Below are 15994 nucleotides of genomic sequence, written 5' to 3'. Positions count from 1 at the left end.
ATCAACCCCTCTGGCTGTGATATACTGCCATGGGTGGAAGAAGCGTCTACAAGAGCCCGCTTCAGTTCGGAGAATAAAATCGTACATGACCCCAGGATTTACTCAAAGCAGCGGATTCTGCTCTTTGGCCTTTAATATTGTCAATGCTCGGTTTGGAACTTCTGCATTTAAAATTCGGCCCGTCGGCATTTTAACACAAAATGAAGTTTAACATTTTATTTTGGTTTGGTGAGGGGAAAAACAAATGTGTATGTTTCTGGTGAGGGGGATATTGCCGTTCCCCGACAGAAAGCGCGTCCAACGCGAAGCGTCGGTTCTCAACCCACGCTTCTCGCACTCTCACAGAGAACAACACACTGCACCATTTTTAGCAGTCGCAGGAAACCTGTCAAACCACAACAGCAACAATGAGCGGACTCTCTGACTCACGCCTTCCTTGTCTGTTGGGTTTTTTTTTCTTTCTTTGCTGCATTCGAAGACCCCTCTACCATTCATTTTCCTTATTCGATTAAGATAATTGTTATGACCACATGCATAATCACCATATTTTCGCATTCACGAGCCCAGAGGACTTCATGCTTCGGTAAAGTGATGCCATTTTATCGAGATGTTGCTGACCGATATGATTCAGTAGTCGATTGACTGAGTTGGCTAACTGTGATTAATTATACACCTCGAGACTCCAATGTGGACTATGGCCTTACTGTGTGGACTTTGCATGTTCTCCCACTGCTTACGTGGATTCCTCCCACATTCTCAAAACATGCATGCTCGCTTCATTGAAGACTGTCGATTGCCTTTGGGTATAAATGTGAGCGTGGCTGGCGAGCAGGAAAGGGTGTAGCCGGCCTCTCGGCCAAAGTCAGCAGTTTAAAAGATCCAACTTGCCTGCGACCTGTGAGGTCAAGCGGCGTCGAACAGGGATGGATTTTTGACTATGACGTATACAATGTGGCACAGCAGCACGGAGACGACCGGTTGGCACACCCGCCTCACAGTGCAGAGCACCCGTGTTCAAATCCCGGCTCCGGCCAACTCTTGTGGAGTTAACATCTTTTCCCTGTGCCTGGGTGGCTTTCCTCTGAGTACTGCGGTTTCCTCCCACATTCCAAAAACATGCACGGTAGGTTAATGGGTCATTCTAAATTGCCCTTAGATGTGATTGTGAGTGTGAATGGTTGTTTGTCTCGGGGTGCCCTGGCTGGCAAATGGTTGAGAGTGGAACCCACCTTCTATCCGAAGACCATCGAGATAGGGTCCGACAAACCCGCGACCTTGGTGAGGATTAATTGGCTTAAGATAACGGGCGGATGGAAAGAAAATGCAATCAATTACTTTGCGTTTAAGTCTGTGTGTGTATGTGTATGTGTGCATAGATGCATAGATAGATAGATATATTTTTTTAAAACGTATAATTACGATAACCATCTGCCGATTTGCACTTGAGGAATGATGCTGCCCTCTAGCGTGTCAGTTCGGAGAACATACAGCCGAAGGTTATACAGTACTGTACAGTGCAAACTAAGCCCAACAAAGACAGTATTTTAAAGTTAAAAAAATGGCGACATCTAGTGATAATGTTTCGATATTGCAGAGTGTCCACACAAAATTCCATTTAGGACAGTATCTCAGTAACTGCTAAGAAATATAACCTTCGTCAGGACAAAACACTCTCAAGATATGGAGAGCTAAAGTACTCATTATTCCTTGCATGTTGTAAATAAAATAAAATTTAAAAAACATTTTCATTTATTCCTTTCCCATGTCATCGTAATTAAGGACACACACACACACACACACACACACTCACACACACACACACTGGAGAAAGACATACAGCATTGTATGTGGCAGTCCTGCAGCTGACTGTTCCCAGGTTCAGACATTTCGTGTGTATTTTTAGCTCTCACTCTCGGCTCACCAAAGTAGAATCTCTGGCAGCTTGACCGGAACGTTTTTGTGCTTTTTCTTTGTGTGTGTGTGTGTGTGTGTGTGTCTCAAAGAAAAGACACGCCGGCTGTTGTCAGTTATGTAACATTACAGTGTTATGAAACTTGTAAGGGCAAGCAATTATTGTCCACACCACAGGTGAAGAGTGGCATTTTTAAATCAAAAGATGAGTGTGGGGTCGTGACCAATTGACAAAATCAGCAGTTTTGGGAGTAGATCAGCGGTTTGAATAAAAGTTAGTCATCATACACATTTTTGAGAAGTGCCAGGCCACTTCATGTTGTTAAATCAGTATTGAGAGGAAGAGGGTTGAAGACAGTACAAAGCCACATAACCTGCCAGAACTTCTTACATCTTTGTCATGCTTTGTTCTCTTTTCAATTGTTGTTGTTGGGGTTTTTTTTTTCCTTTCAGCATGTTTAGAAAGTTTGTTGGGGGTCACAAAGGTGCTCTTCAGGCCCCGGAGTTACCCGAAGGAAGTGGCCATATAAGGTCATTTCCTTGGCCCCCGCAGCAGGGCCTCTTCTCGGGGAGTGTCAGCCTTGACTTTGTGCTGATCTGTAATTACGTTTGGCCGATCCAATGAGAGCCACATGAGTGTTAGTTCTCAACTCGCTACTTTTGCTCAAATGTTTGCCAATTAGAGCTGGAACATACGTGCGTAGGCATGTAATCACATGCTCTCGTATGTAAAGGATGTTTAAAAACAGTATGCTGGATAAACTTGCAGAACATCTCCACGTCTGGACACAATTTGACAGAAATGCACAGTGGGGCGTCCATGAGGGGCCAACGTAAAATTACGATGAAACAATGTTTAATTTAGGACTGCAATAAAAACAAAATAAAGAATGCTCACTGCAACAACATTTGTGGAAAAACACATGGATCTACACTTATTGACAAATGGAAGTTGGATCTTCACGAATTCAAGAATAAAATATTGTTTTTGCTCTCATCATGTGTGATAACTGCCGATTTGACCGATTCCACTTGGTTGGATTGCGGTCGGTGACTTGACTTTATTATTATTATTTTTTCCTGAGCTTTGATGATCTGTTCATGAAACGGTATAAGCATCTCAAACCATGGGACAGTACGCTGACCATTTGGGGTAAGTCCCCAAGTGTCATGGTGGTTTCCGGTTATTTTCCCAGAACAGCTCCACAAAGCAAACGGGTCGACTGAGATCAGGATTGTGTGAGTGAGGCCTTCATTTGTGAAAACAAGCACACTTGAGACAGATTTCTGCCCAATCGTTAAGGGCATGCTCAAGGGATCGACAAAAAGTAAACCTACTTCAGTATAGAGGACGCAGATCGGATTTAAGTATGGAGCCTACTCCTAGAGGGTTTGATTAAAAAAAACAAATGCTTATCAGACCATTTTGGTCATGGTGGGCCGGCGACCAGTGCAGTGAAACGCTGGGATAGGCTCCCACTCACCAGTGACCCTCATGAGGACAAGCTGCAAAGAAACTCGGCGGATAAATGGCGATCATTTGAATGTTGTTAGGGGAAGTCATTTCGCTTTTCTTCTCTTTCCCGTCCTCGTCGCTTCTTTCTTCGCCCCGACTTTTCTCAAGCGTGTAAAAGTCTGGTTAGTGTCGAACCACAACACGACCACAGCGGCCATTCTTCCAGACACAAATAACCCGTGCAGCCCCTCTGCAGCCACACCCTCAAATAAAAATAGTTTGGATGACACAGGGCACCAGCCGAAATTCAGTTTGTGCGTTGTTTTTTTTAAATGCACAATGTACAGTACAAACAGCACATTATTTCTTGATTATTATTTCACATTTTAATCCGGCATTTTTTTTCCCTGCAACACGGATCATTTGCACCATCAAACGACATTGGCGTTGACTCGCCGTTTGTTTTCATTGCACTCCCAAGACCCACTGAAAAAATATTGGCGTGGTGTGTTTTCGTCAACCTTAGTCACTACAATAACTTTACTCCGATGAGTTTTTGCAACGTCTTGGTTCTCTGTAATTGCTAAACTGTGCAAAAACAAATCCATATTTTCCACCCAAAAATCCTGCTGGCAACATGCACTCGCAGCCACAGCTATGAAGAACACACCCTGGTGAGACAAACTGCGTTGCCAACCAAACGCAATCGTGCCATTCTTTTTTCCCCATTGGATAATTCTCAGCACTTTATCCGTAGAGAACACCGTTATACGATCAACTGCTGTTGTAAGACCGCTCCAGTGAGTTCCTAAGAGTAATGACAACCCTTGAGGACAAACGCGAGACTTCTCTGACGCACTTGCCAAACCAAACACAATACTGAGCAGAGACATTTTGATGGCTGCCCATGAGGTATAATTCCAGAGTCATCGAGCGCTGAGGAATTTGAGATCTGTGATTCGCTCTAACTGAAGCTCGGAAAAATCTGCCCTTGTATGCATTTTTGTCTTTTTTCAGGTGAATGAACATTTGCAGATCGGATTGTCGCCGTGTCGCAAACGTCCCGGTATGAAGGGGGCACGTGGTTGCGAAGAGCCTTTGACATGCTAGTCAACATGTGGAGGGTGGTTCACGCAAGCATCTTCCTCCGCCCCAAAGTCTTCAAAATAACGGTGCCTCCCGTCTGTACAACTTCCTCAGAGATGTCTCCTATCTGCGGCGGAGACAGGGACCGATTATCAGTCATTGGTTATCAAGTCTAGTCATCGTCATTAAATGCGGGAGAACACCGTTCATCAGTTCCGATTAAAAAAAAAAAAAAATCCCCTAAAACCTTTTGTGTAATGTGTATAGTTGTTGATAAGGTCGAAACGTTTGTAAAAGACAATTGATTTTGAATGTTGGTATTGAAGGTCATGTCAACGCAATCATTTTAACGGCGACATAACACCATTAGAGGAAAACGATGAAGAACACGCGATCATGAAACATGCGTATTGCTTTGTTCCTTCCCGGAAACGGCAACAGTTGATTAATCACAACACAAAGAGTCAGGCTGTTCAATGAAAGATTCACTCCCTTTATCCCTCCACCCTCAACCGCACTCATGCTTCAGCGTCCACCGACCAACGGCATTACCCAAATGGGAACATTCGTGCAGCATGACAAAAGAAAAAAAGAAAAGAATTGAAAGCATGGTACCAATGCGACTTCCAGCAGAACTTAAACAGAAAACAGCCGAGCTCTCAACCCGGAAGACGGCAAAGGCTAAACAAAAAAAAGGCGAATGGACGACAACTACTGCGTAGAACGAGGTCGAACTGCTAACTGTCGTCCTTCCGTTCACGAAATGTCATTGTGTCGAAAATAAACTGACGACCAGACCAACGTGCCTTCATGGAAACAAGAAGTGAGACGATGTAGCCAGACCAGACGCAGGAATAACATCACCCGCCCATCCAATCATCATGGAACGTTTTGAGAGGCGGTAATGATGACAGTTATTGGACTGAAGTGCTGATATTTCTGTCATCAATGTCCTCATCTTCGCTACGCCTGTGTCACTTTGTCCATGTCGCCCCAGCTGTCTTCGGGCAGTGGGCGGGCGGGGGGGGGGGGCACCCTGAACCGGTCGCCAGCCGATCGCAGGGCACACAGAGACGAACAACCATTCGCGCTCACACTCACACCTCGGGACAATTTCGAGTGTTCCATAAGTCTGCCATGCATGTTTTTGGAACGTGGGAGGAAACCGGAGTACCCGGAGAAAACCCACGCGGGCATGGGGACAACATGCCAACTCCACACAGGAACTCACGAACCTCTGCACTGTGAGGTCGACGTGCAAACCACTCAAACACCGGGCCGTCTCTAATCTCCATTTTTAAGAAAGGCGACCGAAGGGCATGACAATGTGGTTATTCTCGTCAGTTGACAGTTTACGATGAATCGGTAAATTGTCCATTATCCCGCTAGACCTCAGTCAGACATATTTCTGTCTGTAAGGAAGTTGAATCATTGTCACAGCACTTGTTGGTGTTTTTTTTTTTTTTTTTTTATCTACATCATGCCAGTGTATTTTCTTAGATTAATTTAATTCTCCGTATGTGTGTACGCACGTTAGCCCCCGCACCGCAAACCAAAGGAAGAGTGGGGGGGGGGGGACAGACAAGAGGTGGACCGTGGAGCGGTTAACCTCATGACATCACAGTCTCGGCTCTGATTGGCTGCTGGCAGAAGCGTGGCGATTTAAAGGCCAGAGGAGACTGCAGTAGCATCACAGGGCATCCGGCGCGCAGCATCCCGGGAACATACTGCCATCAAACCACATCAGTCTTCTTCTCGCTAAGGTGAGTACGAGTTCATGCGATGTGAATGACAATATTGAGTGTTCGGTGGGGATTGTGGTTTGATGACGCTAATGCTTGTTTGCTATGCGCTGCTTTTAATAGCTGCAAGAACATGTACCGCGTAACATCTGGAACGTAGTGGGAGGATTTGAGTGCCGGTGAATCGCATGTTACAGCTGAGGAGCACCTCAGCAAATACTCGTGGAAAGTTCTCCTGTCGTAACTTAAATAGGAGCATTTCATTTGAGCAACGTAGGATTATCTTCTTGAGTAGACAGTCAAATCAATCCCAATTTGTGAAAACAATTCATTTTCATTCACACGGGAGGCTGGGAGACACCTGATAATTTTTTTTCTCTCGTAGCTTCCCATCCAACATCTCTCGGTAAAGCGAGTTTGACCAACAGCAGTGTCTTGCTTGTGAGGCCCAGTGGTCGAAAATCCCTGCGACTTGTTGGGAAGCCCACCCAAAAAAAAAAAAAGACTGAAGAGTTGAGACCGAACGGCAATAAATTACTAGGCATGGTTTGGAAATGAGATGTTAGTTTTTGCTCTGTATGTCTGCTCATGTGTTTGTGTGTGTGTGTGTGGGCGAGTGGACCGCTTGGCTTTTTGAGTTGTTCCCATATTTCTTGGGTCTTGTGGCGGAGGCACTTTAATTTTAACTTGCGATTTAACTCGCAGTGTCCTGAACACTGCGACACAAATCATAAATTACACAACCAGAGTCCAAACTTTCTTGTCCTCTCTCGTTCCTGTGAGCGGAAAATAATGAACCTCGTGAACTCCAAGGCAAAAACCAAAACGGGTTATTTCTGTTGACGTAACATACATACATGTATTACACTTGATGTTGGTCGATATGTATTACAATTCATTTTTTAATTGCCTTCAAAAATGTATTTGGTTGTTTCATTTCATCATCACTGCTTCTACTTTTCTTTGGTTCTTCTAGATACCGAACAGAAGCCATGAAAGTGGTATTTGTTTTTGTTCTGCTCTTTGCTGCAGTTCTCTGCCGACCAGTGAGTTATTTCTTCTCGGTTGTCTTCAACTTCATGTGCTTTGTTTTCCATCCCTTGCAACTAAGTTGAGTTTAATTGAATGAAATATGTCAATGACTTGGTCACGGTGCAATTGCATCGTCTCAAAGCGCCTATAAAGCATCCAATCTAATTCAAGTGTCCTTTCGACACTGCTCGTGTTTGCATGATGTCAGTGGATAACCCGCACAATTTCCTGAATTGTAGTTTCATTCATTTAGTGATTTTATTGATTGGGATCGTCTGCTTTTCAGGCAAGAAAATATTCCGACAGTTCGGCAGAGAGCTCTGAAGAAATGGTGGGTATAACGTCGGAAAGACAGACAGAGGGTGAGACATCCACGTTGACTCTCGTGCTTGTCCACAGGTCAGACGACCCGCGGCTTCACTCTTCAGGAAAAAGATGGCCGACTTGACTCGCTTCCGCGTGTCGCCCTTCAGGGTACGGCATTCCCGCAATTCGAAAAACAAAGCACTGACATTTTACGTTCCGAATGTGTTGGTGTCGAGGAAACGGTTGAGACCACGCACACTGCAACTCACCTGTCGCCGATGTTCTCGCAGCTTTTCCAGAAATTTTTAGCACCCATTGCTCTTGGTTCGGATGAGATTACAGCTGGTTCTGATGAGGTCAGAATACGTTTCAATTCTAGTATACAGTGCGCCTGGACTCTTCGCCTTGTATAATTGATCAGTCTGTCTTTGGATTTCTGCATTTTTGGAGCAGGCAGCAGTCGAGATTCCGGCTTTAGTCAACTTTGAAACTCCAGACGAGGCCGCAACAGACACGCCCTCCGTCGACAACCAAGATGAGCCAAGTAAAGACGGCGATGATGAGGATGATGAGGATGATGAGGATGATGAGGATGATGATGAAGATGAATCAGAGGAGAGCGTGAGTAGTCGAAACAAACATTGTCTGCATGTCACGGTCCACATTAGGGTTGAGGGTGAGCGTTGTGATTTGCCCCTCCAGGAAAGCGAAGAGGAAGATGAGGAAGACAGCTCAGAGTCTGGCGAGTCTTCAACCGTCGCCCCCGAGACGGTGACGCCTGTGATTGTGACGGAGGAACCCCTGCTGCCCACCATCGTCACAGACACGGATTCAGGCCGCGGCGACAGCATGGGAGCATACCCCAGCGAGTACAAGAGCTACGTCTACGCCGAGGAGAAGACCTACCACAAGGCCCCTTCATCTTACAAGTCCTATGAATACGTTGACAGCGGGAAAAAATCGGGCTACGACGTGCCCATCGACAATGAGGTGGAGAAGTCACCGGAAGTCTACAAGAGTGAGGTCAGTCGGAGCACCGTATGCTATTTTTGATGGACGTTCAGGTCCGACTGCTAAAAATGCGGAAAAGAAATCCAAGTACAAATTATCTATCTGCATGAAACCGAGAGCAACTTAAAAAAAACAACAAAACTTTGTGGCAAGAGGGGGTAATTTATTCCACATTGGGTTGGTTATATCAGTAACGTGGTGGCTATTTTTACAAGACCTCAATAATCTGCTTGCCGAAACTGTGTGTTTGTGGTGTAAAACTCGAGGCCTTTGCCCACAGGCAAAACTAGTGCGCTGTGATCAGTCAACGGAATATAGATTCCATATTGGAAGGATACAGAGGCGCTGTGTCTCAGCATCAGTTCCTCAGCAACTCTGTGACTTCTTCTTTCGCACGCATGGCGATGACACATATAGAAAAAACAAACAAAAAACACTCGTTACATGTATGGAGTTCAGGATGTAGTTTGCCTTTCACCCGGATAGGCTGCGGCTCTCCGTGACTCCGAACAGGATTATCGTAATAGATAATGGATGAGGAAAAAAAAAACGGGCCAATATTATTTTGGCCCTTTTATTTGTTTATATTTTCAGAGCTGTATACGTGTATATAAATAAATACGTGCATGTGAATGACAACGATTGAATGACTTAACACAAGTTTGTAGGCCTACAATTAAAACACCTTGCCAATCCCTTTTTTAAAGCTCCCGGACCACCGTAGTTGTTGCTTGTGTTCTGCAAAACCAAAGTAAGCCAATATTGCAAAACCGGTAATGCCCCGGGTGCAAACTTTCAAAGGAAGGGAACAAAAAAATACAGTAGCCGAAATACTCAGGGGCATAATTTACGAAAATCCTAATTACAGAGTTTCGACTGGCGCCTTGACATTGCCGGCCGGATGATTCTGCCCTTTAAATGAGTCCCCTTCCATCTGGCTGTATCCAGCCGGGGGGGGGGGGGGGGGGGGGGGGGGTCCTGAAATGATTTGTTCCTTCAAAGCCTGATGTTTGTCTTCAGTCTGTAAGTCAACATACGGATGCCCTCAAACGAACACGATGTGGCTTTTTTACCCACACTGACCCGAATGGTTTATTTATTTATGGAGAGCAACATAAAATGCAGGTAACCCTAAATAGAAGTCAATTTTTAAAAAAGGCCAGAGTTTTGGTACCTCATAGCTGGGTCTACGGATGACAAGGGGTCCAATACAGCGGGAAATCTGTCAAAAATAGCCTTCAGGAAACACAGTCCTGCCTTTCAGTGAAGCAGTGGCAGCCCAAAGCAACACGAAACCTTTTGTATGGCCAATGGCCGCCTATTTATGTGTACGGTGTATCATTCGATCCCATAAACGTCCTGAATTTCACATCACATTCTGCACGCGTTTCATATGCAACTGTGAGTGTAAATCTCTTGCTTGCATTCCTTGCTTCAGACCTATCAGGAGCACACTGACATGCTGGAAGAGGATACCAGCACTCCCGAGAACCAGGACGCTCTCCCAGCGGAGGAGGAGACCGACGGCACAAGCGATAGCGGAAGCTCGGCAGATGCGGAGGAGGAAGAGCAGTCCGAACCCGAGCAGAGCAGCGAGGAGACCACGGCCACACCTGGAGCCGCTGACAGCGATTCTGACGAGAGCGACAGCATGGAGAGTGACTCAGATGAGCACGAGACGGCCCGTGAAACCACTGACATGCCGGTGGTCATCACCGCCAAATAAATCATCCGGAAAATCCCGTTCGGGTCCACTTCGGGAGACACTTCTTCCAGCAGCGACAATCCAAAACGCTTGTTCAGCATCAGTTATTGGTCGGGTTCACAAAATAATTGTGAGCTCGGTGGCACAACTTTATTTGTCGAAATCAAAACAGGTCTTCAAAAGTTTAATCTGGAAGAAAATACCACATCCAATCAAAGCGTGTCAGGGTCGCACTCCAGGGGACGCGCAGTTGGCTTCAAATGCCCGCCATCAATTCAAGCATCATAACTTTTGAAGCCATGTATTTGCCTCCCGTGTCCTTCAGCGTGTTTGCTTGCTATCCGTATCAAATCTGTCGGCATCCTCAAGTTCTTACTTTACACTACATGTTGGCACCTGCCCCTTCATGTCTATCGTAATGTTTTTTTTTGTACCATTTCTAAAGTATAAATAAAATTATTTTACTTTAATCCACCCTGCCACGCGGCTTTTTTATTTTGCTCACACAGAACATCTTGAATCATTCAGCCGGCGAACAAAATTCTGCCTGCTATTATTATGCATTGTGACCGCAACTGCGGTGGAAATAATGAACCGTCGTTGGCTGTGAATTAATGAGGAATAAATCATTTTACTGTCGTGAACATGTGCATATTTGTGAACATGTCTTTTGCACTTAATCCATGAAAGTGGTGAAAACGGCAACCATTTGAAATGATACAAATAGACGAACATACATAGAACACCAGCAAATATTAGCTACGTCACAATGATCTCGGTCTTAACCCTTTAACGTAGTGGTTGTTAACTTTTTTGTCTTTTGTGCCCAAACTTTTTTATCTCGATATATAGAGACATAGATCGATGGTCCCACCCCCCCCAAAAAAAAATCTTTACAAACATTGGTGTGGCTGTTCCAACAGTGGGGCATCAAGTGCTCGCTCACAGGACATATTTTCAGAAATTCATATACAGTATAAAAAAAAAAAAATTGTATTACATTTGCCCACAGGCAATATAAGGGCATCATTCCCACATGCCCTGAATTCATGCGTTTCACCACTAGATGGCGGTAAAAACTATGAATCCTACCATCATATCATACTGTACACCGAGTAGACAGCATTAGGGACATCTTGGACCAGTGAATGTATTTTTTTGCAATGTGTAAGTGTCATTTTGTGTGAGAATACATAAATGTTGACAGTTCTTTTTCAGTCTTGTGGAACATAACATTTATTTGTGGGATTTTAGAGGTATGGTATGTACACCCGATGGTACGTTTGAAAACAGTACATTTCATACATTAGAACAGTTATTAACAAATGTCTTTAAATATTTGCAATATTAAGCAATATTAGCATTCGTTTTCTGATTTCCTTGCGGCTACATTATGTTTGATTAGAAACAAATTTTAAAAATGGATCCAGATAACAATGAGTCAACTTTTAGCCCACAATCATCACCTTTTGAAATATATTTTCGGTTCGCGGTCACCGTGTTAGTTGTCTCCGCGTCTTTCAGTGATGTGAGACTCTGTGGAAAGGCCACGGCTTACGGTCACATCTCCAGCAGGTGTGGTTGTGCCTTGCTCATTTGAGCTTGTGGTGGCAGGTTTGGGCGTGGATGTATTTGTGTCTTCTGTGGTTGTCATCATGGGATCTGTGACGGCAACTTCCTCGGAGGATTCCTCTGAGGACTCCTCTGACGACTCCTCAGAAGACTCCTCGGAGGATTCCTCTGATGACTCCTCAGAAGACTCCTCAGAGGAATACTTGGTGGACCCCTCTGAAGACTTTTCAGGTGCCTCCTCAGAGGATTCTTCGGATGACTCCTCGAAAAACTCTGCCAGTGGCTCCGCGGACAGCAGATCAATGGACTCCTCAGTGGATTCACTTTCAGAGACGTCTCTGGACTCCCCTGAGTCATGTGAGCGAGCGGACTCAGAAGAATGACTCCAGTTGTCCCGAGCAAGTGATTCTTGTTTCTGGTTATTTTCAGTGATGGCAGCATCCTGCAGCCAGTTTTCATCAACCTGTCGATGGAATAGCAAAGGGGAGAATATAATCCACCATAGCCGATCATTTAGCAGTGCTGATCCAGAATAAAAAATGATTTGGAATTAAAAAGACAAAGGTTCTTCCATTCATCGGTTTAATGAAGCAGAGTTATTGACTAATCGCCACTGCTGTGAAGTCAAATGTGAAATCCGTCTCCACTTCTGCTTACCTCCCTATCACAACTCGCCTACAACTGTGACTGACTTTTCTCTCATAAAGGATTGAATACAAGGTAGACACACTTTGCGGGTGTTTGCCTTTACACATTTAGAGACCTGGTTGAAAAGCACAGTGCAGTTTACTCACACCGTTTAAAAAATAAGAGACAATTACACTCATGTACAGGATGTACCAGAATTTTAAAGAGACTGATACGTGTGTTCAAAGGGGAGTGAAAAGTACATCAAGGCTTACTGGTTTAGTCGAAGCTGTTGCAAGAAGTACAACCATCAGTGAAAAAGTTGGAAGATTCATCATGAATTGGTTCCTGCAAATAAAAACAATAAAATGGCAGCCCATACCGCCAAGGACCATAATACTGGTCATCAATACTGTACTTATATGACAAAACATACCGCTCCAAGGATTTTTGGAGCGGTATGTATTATTGGGTAATATTATATCATATATATTGGGTACAAAAATGAATTCATCAAAATAGATTTACCTTTTCCCCCTGGCGACACCACAACAGTCACTCGGATCTTTCAGTTCCCTTAAATTCAGTCTAAAGTATTTGCCTTGAGTCCAAAAAGATGTGGGAGTGTCATTTGGGATGATCTGATGCTTAAGTAGGCCGTGCAGAGAAGCTGGGCAGGGCTATTGTGGCTTTGTGGAGAGGAATGAGTAAGAGTCGAGGTTACCTGCAACTGTGGGGCAGTGGGGGGGGGCAAGAAGGCCCAGATTACACAAAATGGCGATTCGGGTTTTCACTTACACTTGACATATATATACTTATACATCTATATATCTATATCTATATAGATATATCTATATATCTATATTTCTATATAGATATATCTACATCGACATTGATATAGATAAAGATATACACATTTTTACAACGTCAACGTCATTGAAACGACCAGATTCTCGTCGTTTTAATGGCGCCCGTATTGCTGAACAAAATGGGCAGCGCAGGATACCCCTCCGTTATACTGCATTACATGTTCATGTTTTTACACCTAGAAAGGTTCATACTGTATCGTAGTTGGTCCATTTATTGGAAGTGGTTTCAGCGAACTACCGTTATAACGTAGAGATTCGTCATGTCCCTCGAAGTACATTGTAACGAGATTCAACTATATTTCTAAGATGGTGTTGGATTCTTTGAATCTTTTTACTTACTGGATGATTTATGAATTATGCTGATACAAATGTACTCGTAAAGCTAGAACAACAAAATCTATCAGGGGTTGGACTAAAGTTATTAGTTCTCCTAAATTATTCGGAACACTAACCTCGGTTCTTGTGCATGTCCCAGCACAAAATGGAGGCCTTTATACACTCTTTTGTTCTGTACGTATTCCTTAATTACGGGCATGTGACTTTGTTCGACACGCTCGGATGGAGTTAATATGGGAAAAGTGGCCAGCAACTAATGTATGCCTCTTTGTTTGCTGTCGTGCAGATATTCCATAAGGAAAGAATTCAGAAAGAAAAAAAAAAATGTCTGTGGGTGTTTGGCACTAGATGACGGTCAGATTTTACTGCTTTTGGCTCGGTTGATCCGATAACTGTGAAGTTCGTCATGGCGACGATTTGACTGAGGTACCGTATGAAAAATTGCGTTTGATGAAATGAAGAATTTATTCATCATTTAGGCAGACGGAGCGGCAGCCTGTGGAATTTTACAGGGGAGTAAGAGTTTGATAAGTGTGTGTGTGCGTGTCTGTCTGTGTGACACAACTGTGTTACTCCAATAGATGGAGACACGACTGAAACGGTCGTCTTCCTGTTACCTCAGCGCGAATCATAAAGGGGACGTGTCATTCAAGAGGCTTCATGAGACGCGGATGAACAAAGTCGTCGAGAGCAACCTTGATGGATTTAGATCGCGATTGTTAGGAATGCGTGACGGCTTTGTTTTCATAGCCCAAAGTGAACAGCCGATTATGAGCTTGATAAAAGATTGATTTGTATTCTAAAAGCGAACGTTTTAGTCAAGGCCACGCCAACCGAGACAGAGAGCGAAACTAGGCTATGTTTACACCGCTGTCATAATTTGCATATGACGTTCATTTGGGTATTCACCTGAATTATCGTCATCCTTGTTATCACGCAGACATCCCGCACACCTCATATTTTGTTTAGCAAAACCACTTCCTCTTGTCTAAAAATGACCTTGAGCCACATGTGGCACTTCCCGTTATAAGCGTCACTTATGAGTCACAAACTTGAGAAATGCGGTCAACAGAAATGCCATTTCATATCTTCATGTTCATCGTTCCAGCGTCGCAATGGATGCCACTCAATAAGTGTGTGACCTTTAACGACATCCTATCACTCAGTCGGACATCTCTGAAGCAAGATCGACAGCTTTCTATCGATAGGACGAATGGGAAGATTGATGTCCATCCATTTTGTTTTTCTCCTCTCTCATTCACGGACATTGCCACGATTAGCATGATGGCGGTGTAGTTGGAGGACCCCAAAAAGCAGGAAGGCAGGGAGGAGCAGGGTGAACTAGACAAATTGTATTACCAAAATACTGAGGAAACTAAATATAAGAAAACAAAAAGAATCCAAAGTAACAAACAAAAACCATGGCTGCAGCAAAAAAAAAACTAACTAACAGCAACAGAAACAATGACAGAAAACAAACATGACCGCAACAAACAATGACCCGACACCGAGTGGCCGTGCCGGGAGTCCTTTTAAAACCGACAACTAATGACACGACGACCAACAGCTGTGCAGCTGCAGGCGGTGCACTACAGTGCCACCTGTTGGACACAAACAGAACCATGACACATATATTGTCTTTTACTTCTGCTAAGGACAATTCATTCTTGTCCTTTCCAGCGCGTGCCTCCACCCAAACCCAATCAGTACCTTTCTCATTCCTCAAGTGAATTTGGCGCTCCGGAGTACCCGGAGAAAACCCATGCAGAACCGGGGGTGAGCATAGAAACTCCACACAGTGCAAATGGTTGTTTGTCTGTGTGTGCCCTGCCATTGGCTGGTAAGCAGTTCAGGGTGCGCTACTGCCCGAAGACGGCCGGGATAGGCTCCGGCACGCCCGCGACCCTCACGAGGAGAAGCGGATGCGAACATGGACGGATGTTTTTGTGGCAGACTCTGAGACCTTCCGTTTTTCCTTTCATTTGCACACTCTTTTGGCCATGCATAGAAAATTACAGCTTTCTCGAGACATCACCACTCGCGCAGGCGCTATGCGCAACGGCAATCATCACGGCACGTCCTTTAAGGATTTGAACTCAATCAAAGGTGATAGAGAAGACCATATCAGTGCCGACGAGACGCTTTCTCAAGTCCCCCCTCTTCCTCCTCCTGTTGATTGCAGCCATCAGCGGCCGTGTGGGCAAGACGTCGCCTGATAACGCTCCTCTTTCAAATGAGTCCATTTTCCGCGCGGACGAGGAGACGTGAGTGCCGTTGCAAAACGCTGTGAGGTTTGAGTGAGGTGGCGATTCAAAGTGTAGTCTAGGATGCACTTTAATGT

General features: G+C 44.5%; 2 protein-coding genes across 3 annotated transcripts; one reads left to right on the top strand and one right to left on the bottom strand.

Moving 5' to 3' along the window:
• The first annotated feature begins 797 nt into the window (after positions 1-797).
• On the top strand, positions 798-10893 carry spp1 (secreted phosphoprotein 1). 2 transcript variants are annotated; one of them, XM_086135622.1, is made up of 9 exons: positions 798-1123; positions 6104-6216; positions 7172-7241; positions 7514-7558; positions 7627-7701; positions 7824-7889; positions 7987-8154; positions 8236-8556; positions 9983-10893. In XM_086135622.1, the coding sequence occupies exons 1-9, from the start codon at positions 938-940 to the stop codon at positions 10268-10270; spliced, it is 1332 nt and encodes a 443-aa protein (XP_085991748.1). In that variant the 5' UTR covers positions 798-937; the 3' UTR covers positions 10271-10893. The 2 variants fall into 2 exon arrangements, with proteins under 2 accessions (XP_085991748.1, XP_085991749.1); XM_086135623.1 differs by having other exon boundaries at positions 989-1123; positions 5991-6216.
• Positions 10894-11456: 563 nt separating this feature from the next.
• Positions 11457-13135, bottom strand: scpp8 (secretory calcium-binding phosphoprotein 8). The gene is made up of 3 exons (XM_086135099.1): positions 12977-13135; positions 12724-12796; positions 11457-12284 (listed from the first exon to the last, which is right to left on the bottom strand). Exons 2-3 carry the CDS (start codon positions 12784-12786, stop codon positions 11751-11753), a joined length of 597 nt encoding a protein of 198 aa, XP_085991225.1. The 5' UTR covers positions 12787-12796; positions 12977-13135; the 3' UTR covers positions 11457-11750.
• Between the last annotated feature and the right edge of the window lie 2859 nt (positions 13136-15994).

The sequence above is a fragment of the Hippocampus guttulatus genome, chromosome 17 (genome assembly GCF_054856545.1).
Source record: "Hippocampus guttulatus isolate MCC_2025c chromosome 17, RoL_Hgut_1.0, whole genome shotgun sequence".
NCBI classification, from domain to species: Eukaryota; Metazoa; Chordata; class Actinopteri; order Syngnathiformes; family Syngnathidae; genus Hippocampus; species Hippocampus guttulatus.
The sequence above is the reverse complement of the archived record's forward strand: the minus strand, read 5'-3'. Positions and strand labels throughout refer to the sequence as shown.

Excerpts from the sequence above, each read along its gene's own strand:
- scpp8 (XM_086135099.1), bottom strand. The coding sequence starts at position 12,786 with ATGATGAATCTTCCAACTTTTTCACTGATGGTTGTACTTCTTGCAACA. Across the intron at positions 12,285-12,723 it reads CAACAGCTTCGACTAAACCA|GTTGATGAAAACTGGCTGCA; the intron begins GTAAGCCTTGAT and ends TTCCATCGACAG.
- spp1 (XM_086135622.1), top strand. The coding sequence starts at position 938 with ATGACGTATACAATGTGGCACAGCAGCACGGAGACGACCGGTTGGCAC. Across the intron at positions 7,242-7,513 it reads CTGCAGTTCTCTGCCGACCA|GCAAGAAAATATTCCGACAG; the intron begins GTGAGTTATTTC and ends TCTGCTTTTCAG. Across the intron at positions 8,155-8,235 it reads AAGATGAATCAGAGGAGAGC|GAAAGCGAAGAGGAAGATGA; the intron begins GTGAGTAGTCGA and ends TTGCCCCTCCAG.